At 30.6% G+C, this 10,405-nt stretch overlaps 1 protein-coding gene across 5 annotated transcripts; it reads left to right on the forward strand.

Annotated features, from left to right (window-relative positions):
* The first annotated feature begins 679 nt into the window (after nucleotides 1–679).
* On the forward strand, nucleotides 680–6,811 carry LOC107614386 (uncharacterized). Of its 5 annotated transcripts, none has more exons than XR_015896018.1 (10): nucleotides 680–968; nucleotides 1,090–1,361; nucleotides 2,270–2,356; nucleotides 2,435–2,527; nucleotides 2,764–2,801; nucleotides 2,928–3,023; nucleotides 3,183–5,090; nucleotides 5,365–5,511; nucleotides 5,655–5,741; nucleotides 6,199–6,811. XR_015896018.1 is itself a non-coding variant. In XM_016316594.3 (9 exons), exons 7-9 carry the CDS (start codon nucleotides 5,033–5,035, stop codon nucleotides 6,232–6,234), a joined length of 327 nt encoding a protein of 108 aa, XP_016172080.1. In that variant the 5' UTR covers nucleotides 699–968; nucleotides 1,090–1,361; nucleotides 2,270–2,356; nucleotides 2,435–2,527; nucleotides 2,764–2,801; nucleotides 2,928–3,023; nucleotides 5,025–5,032; the 3' UTR covers nucleotides 6,235–6,800. The 5 variants fall into 5 exon arrangements, 2 of the variants coding, with proteins under 2 accessions (XP_088352257.1, XP_016172080.1); XR_015896019.1 differs by having other exon boundaries at nucleotides 685–968; nucleotides 5,025–5,090; nucleotides 6,199–6,806; XR_015896017.1 differs by having other exon boundaries at nucleotides 2,928–5,090.
* Nucleotides 6,812–10,405: the final 3,594 nt, after the last annotated feature.

Here is a 10,405-nt window from a genome sequence, read left to right on the forward strand (position 1 = left end):
CAATACCACCAAAATAAACCGCCAAAATAAATCAACAACAAAACCGCATACAAAAGTACTAACAAAAACTACTACTAAAAACTCCTAACCTAAACCGCCAACAAAACCACATGCCTAAACCGCTAACATAAACCGCATACAAATCCACTTACGAAAACCACATGCAAAACCACTATCATAAACCGCACACAAAATCACATAATAAACCACTTCCAATACCACCAAAATAAACTGCCAACATAAACCATCAACAAAATCCCATACAAAATCACTAACAAAAACCACTAATAAAAACCACTAACATAAACTACCAACTAAACAAAATGCAAAACCTCTAAAATAAACCACTTGCAATTCCACTAGGATAAACCGCCACTAAAATCGCATGCAAAACCACTAACTCAGATAAACCGCTAGCACAAAGTTTTCTATCTACTAACCTCGTCGTTGATGACCCCAGCTATATGAGCAACTCCGTCCAACCGATATAGCCTTTCCGGATCGTCTCCCATCGGCTGAGTATTCTGTTCGAGTCTTTGTCGGCTCGAATCTGGGTCGTTTTCTCTGGGATTTGGTGGGGTATGAGAATGGAAAAGTGATTCGAATGAGGCTGATTCAAACTCCTTATATAGCCGAAATCTATGTAATTCGAACCAACCCCATTCGAATTACTATTTGAGGGAAATTTTGAGTAATTCGAACCAACTAAGTTCGAATTACTTTGGGAAGCGTTCAATGTGTAATTCGAACCAAGCTAGTTCGAATTATGCTCCTTGGTAGTTCGAACCATGTAGATTCGAATTATGTAAATCACGTGTTCCTTCGTAATTCGAGTTAGGCTAGTTCGAATTCCAATGCTTCTTCCAATTCCCCTGTTTTACGTACAGTGGCGTCATAGTTTGTCCAGAAGGGTTGCACACTTGCACTGTTGTTTTCTTCAACTTCCGTATTCTTCATCATTCCTCATGGTTAGTTTGCTTATGGTTCTGATTTTTTCTCACGGTTGATCGTTGTGATTTTGTTACATTCTCTTTCCCTTTCCTCTTTTGTGAGATGTTGAAGTGAGTTTTTTGTATTTTGGGGTTACAGTGGTTGACGAAGCGGCAGCGACTGTGGACTTCTTCTGCATCTAAATCCAATTATATCGAGTCACAAATCTTCCTTCCTTCCTTTTTAACAAAATCATATTCTTCAATTATCCATATCTTCCTCTTTGGTACGTTGCTTTTCAGGGTTCAAGAACTGTTCGGCATTGTGCATAACGCCCTCAGTTCCACTTTATTAATTCTTTTGTTGCTCCTGATATCGCACATCATCACAATGCATGTCTTCTGCGAACACATCTTCCCTGCAAAATATAGGTAAATTGATCTTTCATGTTCTGCCTTTCTTTCTTCTTTTTTTCTGGGTTTAATGTTTGTCGTTGAAAACTTTTGACAAAGTTATGATTTTTCAATGAAATTGGTATCTGTTGTTTAAGCCCCAATATATATTTAATTTTTTAGTTATTTTTGTCGTTGGTGTTAGTGTCAAATTAGAGCTTCTGTGGTGTTCTTCTTTCCGATACCATTTTTAAAAAAAATAATGAGATGCCCGGATAATTCGACTTCGTGCTCAGGTTTTAGGCTATTCTAAAAATGAATGATGCTAGGAAGCTTGGATTCAGTGCTCATTATAGTGCTGATTCTGGAAAAAGTAAAGACTATTTAAAAATTTCAGTTCTTTGTTTATGTATATCTAGGCAGTGCATTATTTGAACAAGAAATATGCATTATGCAACTGAATCCAAGGTAGAAAATCCTTTCAAATTGGTTACTTTTTTTTAATGGATAAAGTTTCCTTAATTGATTTGTTGTTTTGAAATCATTGCAATTTACTTAATGCACCCATTGTTTTCACCAAGTACTAACATCCTTTACTGTTGTCTATTGTTTAATTTCATCTTCCTTTAATGGTCTAATCTCTATAATGATTTAGTGAACGTGTTGTTCAAAGGATGACTTCCTCATATGTTCCTTTTATTATTTGATTATTTGATAAAACTATGCATACGTTTGTAGCTGATATATTACTATAAATGCCTTTTCTTTTGTTCTTTTGACATTTTTTTGTATGTGCATTGTATTTGTGCTTGCTGTAGTGCTTCCGTTAATGCCTATCAATCATGTTTTCTTAAACGAAGTTATAAGTGTTAATTTATTTGTTACACATTTATATGTTGTTGTATATCGTTAAATTATTATTACTTGGTTTTTTATTTCATCACAAGATTTTGAGATCTTTAAAAAAGGATGCACATAATTAAGGAAAGAGAATTCATGGAAAGATTAAGAAGGAAGCTCATGAGAAGTTGAAGGTTGGTTATTTACTTTTGTTTTGATTTCATTATTAATACAATCTTGAAAGGAGACAATAGTTATATTGGTTACTTTAGGTGAAAAGGAGTGATGTTGTGCACTACAATTATCATGATGAAAGACGCAAATGAAGATTCTCATGGACAAGATATTGGATGCTTGAACTTTGTGTATGAACTATTTGTTTATTTTTAAATGCTTTATATTAGAATAATTGAGCTTGAAATCATTATAGTGCTAAATTTGGTCTAGACAAAAATTATCTATTTGATTCCGAAGTCTAGGTGTGTCCAATATTTTAAACAATTTATAGGATAAAAATTTCCTAAAGTCTGCCATTTTTTGTGCATTATGTCATTACTAACATTCTTTTTCATGGAGTATAACTTTTTTTACTGTACTTTAGGTTACACTTGCTGATATGGCTAAGCTTGCTACAACAAAGTATGATGTTAATAAGAAAGCTTACGTTTGTTTCTCAAATTTAAATTGTCAATATTTAAGTATCTGAAGTGTCTGAGTCAAGTTTTCTAATCAAAATGCTTACAATTTCATGTTGCAACACAAAAGGATTAAGAGGAACATCATCAATTTTTTCAAAAGCTCAGACACTTGAGGACGGTCGTCATTCCCCTAGGGAAGCCCAAAAACAATTTAGGCTTTAAGGTGAATGGGTTGAAAATTTTAATATAGACATGTGATTTAAATATGATTGGTTTATTACATGTGCCCTTTTTTTCACTTTAAATTTTGGAATTGGAATGCATTTTGTGGTGTTTGTTGATTTGCTTAACTGAAAATATATTTTATTCATTCCTTAAAAAGAAGGGGTTTGCAGCTGGTTGGAGACTGAGTATATTCTTTTTTGACTTTGCTCATAATGTCCTCAACTCACTTGGCTTTCTCAAAGAGAATCTCTAGGTGGCTACCTTCTCTATTTAAGTGTTTTATCTCTTCTCTCATTTTAGTTTTGACTAAACTATCTTCTCATTCCTGTAGTTTTTTGCCAACGGAGTATTTTTTTGGTGTTGTTGCCAATTTTATCTCTAAGAACCAACACTTGCTCTCACTTCTAGTGACAAGATTAGAAAGGTTTATATCAAATGATTGTATTGTTTTCCCTATTTTAATTATGTTCACTTTAATTCTTTTTGTTCCTCATTTTGAATCAATTTGATTTTTATCAAAGTTGTATTTGTGTTTCTATTGAGTTCTAACATTGCCTTTTTCATTTTTTTCATTGTTTATGATTCTAATTTTGTGTCATTCTCTTTCTCTTTCCTCTTTTGTGGATTATTTTAGTAGATTTTTTGTGTTTTGGGGTTTATTTGGGTTGATTACACAAGAAATTCATTTAAGTTTTCTTCATATTCTGAGTGATATAACTCTGTTTTCTGTGAAAACTCTTGGAAGAAAAAGATTGCTTTTATTTGATTTGATTTTATTTTTTAAGGTGAGTTTTCTGATATGGTTAACTTATTAATAATATAAATAAAGAGTTGATTGCTGGATTGTGCTCTCTATGGATTTCAATTTCCTCAATAGAAAAATTGCATTCGCATAGTGTTTTGATGCAAAACTAATATGTTAACTAAATATTTACATACAATAATTTGGACTTGAATATTGTAGTTGTCATCTCACCTCTAGTGAGAGCTTTCCCTTTAACTATGTAGGTTGTGTTAACTTATTTTAAATTTCAAGTAAGTTACGATAACAAGCTTGTTGGGAGAGAATTTCAAATTAAAGTTAATTATTAGCATGTAATAAAAGCAAATTGAAGTCTTTTTAAAACAAAAAAAATGAGTTTTATTTCTTTAAATATTTAATTTTATTATAAATTTTGAGTTGGATTACTTTTTTTAAGCTGAATGAGTTGAAAATTTCAATCTAGACATATGATTGTCAGAATGGCTGTTGTTCTATACTTCTATTGGAGCTCTATACACATCATATCAAATATACGATGTGATGTGACTAAGAACCTACATTAACCATTATATGAATATGTTTTTAGGATTACCAATACTTTCACTGTAGTTTACTTAATCACCCATTATTTTTATTCTTTTTCAAAACACTTTTTTTTTTAAAGATTTATCATTTGAAAGTTAAATTTTGGGATCAAATTCTCATGGTTGTGTTGTTTCTCTCGATTGATTAAATAAAAAGGTTTTAAGATTTCTCTTTTAATATACATTTAGCATGAAAAATTGAAGCTATGGTAAAAGTGGATGGCATTGGAAATAGTGGCAAGATTAGAGAAAGAGTCACTCACAAAAAAAAAAAAAAGAGTGAAAATAGGTAAGTTCTTATTTACCCAAGTTCTTTGTAATCTGGAGGCTTACATTTTTTTTTTTTTTGCTTATGTAATCTTTGATTCTATTTAGTTGAAATCTTATAATTTATAAAGAATTGTGATTTTTTATTTTTTTTAATTTATTTTTTGGCTTAAGTTTGTTGTGATAAGTATCTTTATATAAATGTGGTTGTTGCTCTATTTATACCAAACTCTAAATAAGGTTTACAAATTTATATCACTTGCGTTCTCCATCTGCCCTTAATGCTTCTTGGTTCACCAAAGCCACCATCCAAAGGTTTTGTTTTCTTTCCTCTTTTTTGGCAATTTTAAGGAAGGTTGTTTATCTCTTGACTTATGAGTTTCAGGTATATAAATGGAGTTTATGAGTTGTGAACAAAAGGAGCGTGTTTCATGGTGGGTGTTGATGTTGTGTACGTCCCCTCTCCTGTTAGATCATCCGTACTCCATCATCTTAACAGCAGCAATTTCTTTTGTTTTCTCTTCACATCCTCTTTATGTTGGTTACTTCTTCCATTTTTTATTCCCTAACCTAATTTAATTCTTGTCCTTTCTCTTCTAACACTTTTTCTTAACTTCTTTCATTTTCCAATCCTTTGCTTTCTCTATCATCATTAACGTAATCCATCTTTCTTTTTATTCACATTTTAATGTTGTATCCCCCTTTCTCTTTCACCTATCATCCAGGCTTTTTATGAAGATAAGAATGATGTTGCTGTGCCGTTATGTGAGGCTGCCGAGATGATCAATGGTGATGATTATGGGATTCGACAGCAAATAGGCAGTGATAGCAGTTTCTATGGCTCCATATATTATTCCAGAAGTACCCCTAATGTAATGGTCTCTTCTTCTTTATCTCACTTCTTATTTCTTATTTCTTATCTTCAACAAAAGAAAATATATAAAATTAAAATTTTTACCAAATTCTTGGGTTGTTGGTGTTTGTTTTTTTGTGTTGGAAATGGGGTTATGTGCAGATGTGAAAAGATTTTAATTCACAAGGCGAAAGAAGGAGGCATTGATGTCATTGGAACCTATGTCTTTCGGAATGTTCATGAACTCCTGTACTTCGTTTTATTTTATTTTATTTTTACTCTTTCTTTCTCAAGTCCTTGGTTCTGTCTTTGACTCAATCATCTTCTCATGAATTTTTCTAACATTTTGAACTATGTTCTGTGGTGTTTTTTGGTGATGTGAATGAAATTTAGTACAATTTCAAATTTAGGTATCATTTGGTGAGCTTTGTGAAGAAAATACCAAAAGTAGGGCTATATGTTGTTATATATCATTAAATTATTACTTGATTTTTTTCATCACAAGGTTATGAGATTTTTTAAAAAGGATGCACATAATTAAGAAAAGAGAATGCATGGATAGATTAGGAAGGAAGTGATGTGTGAGCATCTTTTCTATCTTTTTCTAGTAAATTTGTATTTAAATTGTTAAGTTTAATCAATATTTAAATATCATTTAGCCACTATGAATGCTACTTTGAGTTGTGTACAATTCTGTTTATTTCAGGTTGCATTTTGGACGAATTTAACAGAATTTGCGTGAAGAAACGAAGTCGCAGCAAAATCAGGAGGTGGCGCCAAACTTGGAGAACAGGAGCACTACACTTTCCCATTACATGTGGTCTCAACGGCACCAAACTTGGGATTCTCCAAGTTTGGCGCCACACACTCAGACTCCAGGAATACAAGAAGTAGATGATGAAACCAAACTTGAGACATCTCAAGTTTGGCGCCAGCTAAGGAAACCTTGAAGATTTCATACGGCCTCAACGACGCCTCCAAGTTTGGCGCCACCTTTAGCATATCAAGTGGTCCCCATTCGTCCAAGTGAAAACTGCACGAATTATTTATTAAGTTTTGATTAAATTTTATTTTATTTTTAAAATAGGAAAAGATATTATTTAGTTTTAGGAAATATAATTTATATTAATTAGGATTAGATATAAAAGGGAAAAGAATCGGTCTTTTGGGCTCCTCTCTTCTCTTCTACCTCATTCCGCAATTGACAGTTTTTTAGAATCCTTATTTTCTCTCTGAACCATGAACAACTAAACCTCCACTGTTAATTAAGGTTAGGAGCTCTGTCTATTGTATGGATTGATACTATTATTTTTTTTATTTTAATTCATGTACTGATTTCTATTTCAAGAATTGTTTTCGTTCTTTATCTTATGAATTTGGGTGGAACGGAAGTATGACCCTTGTTCTAATTGAGTTCTTGTATAACTTGGAAAAACTCTTTACTTGAACAACAGTTTGAAAACAATTTCTCCTAAATTTCTAATTATTTGGACTTAATGGAATACATGAAATATAATCCTCTTATATTTAGGTAATTAGGGTTTCTGTGGCATATAAACTAGAATTGAACTTCACCCTCTAATTGGAATCAAGTGACCAAGGAATTGGCGGTTGATGAAAGTTAGAGGAGACTAAAAAAGTCTAAGGAATTAGGGTTTAATCACATATAGTTTGCCATGAATTGAATCTTGCATGATTAAAATAGTTAATAAGAAAAGTCAATCCGAAAGATAGATATCTCTGAAACCTTAACCGTTTTCTCTATATATATTTCACCTCAATTTACTGCTTATTTTCTGATTCTCTGAATTACTGTTTGATGCAATTGAACTCTCAACAATCTTTTCTGTTTGTCTAACTAAGTCAGTCACTTAATCATTGTTGCTTAATTCATCAATCCTCGTAGGATCGGCCCTCACTCACCTGAAGTATTACTTAGTACGACCCGGTGCATTTGCCAGTTAGTTTGTGGACTTTAAATTTCGCACCAGGAAACTCATTAAAAAGACTTCTAGGAGATTAGGAGAATGATAGTGATAGAGAAAAAATAAACAGCAGGGCTATATGTCTTATCATGCTAAGTTACACGTTCTCTTTACATACATGGTGTTTAGGCGTTAGTACTAACATTTGTGATTGAACATTATGTACAAAGAGATAAATTAAGTGTACCATAGAATTTCAAAGTTTCTTAATGGTTAATCAAGACTAGAATTGAATTGTGCATTCATTGAGTTCTAACTTCCTATAGTGTTATAATAGTTTAAATAGTTCCAGTATGTGTATGTTTTTATCAGGAAATTCAAATTTTTGAAGTTTTGCAAATTGATTGGATTTTCTAATTTGTTATTCTCACAACCTTCATTTTTCAGCCTTAAAAGATACATAAGCTTCATAAATTCAGACAAGCAATGTGGTATCATGCTTGCAAAACTTGCAACAAAAAAAGTCGTAGAGAGAGAGCATCTATGTTGGGTATTGGTGTGAAGGTTGCCAAAAAATGATGAATAATGCAGTTTAAGAAAATTCAACTTTTGAAATCTTTATTCTGAAAAGAAGTTTATATTATAAAATGTTATTAAAATTTAGTTTGTCCTCTTTTAGATACATTATGGCTATAAAAGTTGCTGATGATAGTGGGGAGGCTTATGTCTCAATCTTCAGTAAAGAAAGTCAGAAGATTGTTGGTTGCTTTGCTAATGAATTAGACACCTTAAAAACTCAATTAAATGTGTAATTGGTTGTCTTTATATAGTTGATTTTGAATATAATTTATTTAATCATTAATTTCTTTTTGTTCATTTCAGGAGGTTAATGTATGCTGAGATTTTAAAAAAGTGACCCTTTATTATTTAGAGTTTGCTAGAGGATGATTAGAACTTTTTTCTCTTCTCATATTTATTATAATTATGTTTTCTTTCCAAACATTGTATTTACAGCTATGCATGTGCTGTGTTTTCATTGAACATATGTAATTTTACTACTCTATATTTTTAATTATATCATATCCTATTTTTTAACACTTCCTTCTTTCTGTTATTTTAGACACCATTTATCAATACATTATAAATAATAGTAGTAGCTTAATCCGTATATATTTTTTTTAATGTTCAGTATCTAAGGTATATTTGATCCCAAATCTCATATCTTCTAATAGTAATGCTAATTATATCATCTAAGTACCTATGTAATATATTAAAATTAAAAAATCATGTAGAAATAATTAGGGATGACCATCATTCTTTTAATCTTTTTGTAGATTACATTTTCCATCAATAGATTATTTTTGTTACATTGAATGGTGAAAGCATATTTTTTGTACCATCTAATTTATATGATAATCACATCATATATCACTATATTTTAGTTTAACTTTCCAATAATCAAAATATATTATTACATATCACATGTTTTTATTTTTTATACTTTAATTGCTTTTTTTTATTTGGTTTATTTCATATTTTGATTTTCAGGCCTGCTACACATACAAGTCTTTTTGACTTACAACCTATACAAATTGTTTCAAGTTCAAGAAAAAAGCATGCGCACCACTCTTTTAGAATCAAGCGTCCAACGCACGCGCCTTAATCACCCTTCCACAACACATTCACTCTTCCTCTTCTTCCTCAATCAAAACGCAAACCGTCAAGATTTAAGGGACATTCGAAACAAATTATGATTATGCAGAAACGTTCTAACTCCTCGCGAAGAGTAGAAGAAATCAAGAAGAAAAGATACAAATCTCCATCAAAAATCACCAGAAAAAACGAAGAAACATTATTCAAGGTACTGTTTTACTGTTCTTCTAGGTTTTTCTTCTAGATTGTTTCTGTCATGTGCCTCATCCTTAACCAGCAAAACATTAAAAGATTTCAAAAAGAAATATACTGTCTCCCCATGTTTTAGGTGTATTTCTTAATTTCTTTGGGTGTATTTCTGTAATCCTTTGGTGTATTTTTGTAACTGTTTGGGTGTATTTCTGTAATCCTTTTTGTAACCGTTTGGGTGTATTTCTGTAATCATTTGGGTGTATTTCTATAATCGTTTGGGTGTATTTATGTAATCGTTTGGGTGTATTTCTGAAGTTCTATTATCTTTAAAACGATTTCAAAGCTTGATTTCAGAAACCATGAAAATCGAAAAAAAAAAGAAGCAAAGAAAGAACGCACGAAGGAGATCCAACAAATTTGGCAAGAAACTCAAAAAAAGAAACGAAATCTTTTGAAACATAGTAGTTATATATTTGCGCGTTAATTGATTTTAATTGATTTAAAAGTCTTTTAAAGAGGTACATAACATAAATAGCACGTTTAGTGGATTTTGTTCTCTTCAAACTTGTAAAGCTTGTAAATACAAAACACTTGTAAGTAAAAATTCTCTTTGATTTTCTTCTAAAACTTATTACCTTATATAGACAATATTAGAATGTTCATGTAAATCTTGAACTAAATCACATGATTCTGTTTTTATTATATTTAATTATTTATAGTTGACTCATTCATAAGGATATATCAATTTGTACTTTTTAATTTTCAAATTCCAAAAAAAATATACTATTTTTGAGAGATATATATATTTCATTTTCCTCATTGCTATTACATGTTACATCATGTTTAATTTTCATATTATTAAAACTTTAATTAATTATTTATTTTCACATTTTATAATTTATATTTTTATTTTTGATAATTAATATTTTTTTATTTAATATGATCATTTCTTTGTCATAAATTTAATTCTTTAATTTTAGTTCTATTTGTCAATTCTCTTTTCTATTAGGTTCTTTTTTTTTTGGATAATATTATTTAACCACTTACTACTATCAAAACCTAATCTTTATATAATTTTTAATGTCCAAACAATTTTATCATAACAATTTTATCTTTACATTTATTTATTTTTTTCACTATTTT

The sequence above is a fragment of the Arachis ipaensis genome, chromosome B8 (genome assembly GCF_059453495.1).
Source record: "Arachis ipaensis isolate K30076 ecotype BB chromosome B8, ASM5945349v1, whole genome shotgun sequence".
NCBI lineage: Eukaryota > Viridiplantae > Streptophyta > Magnoliopsida > Fabales > Fabaceae > Arachis > Arachis ipaensis.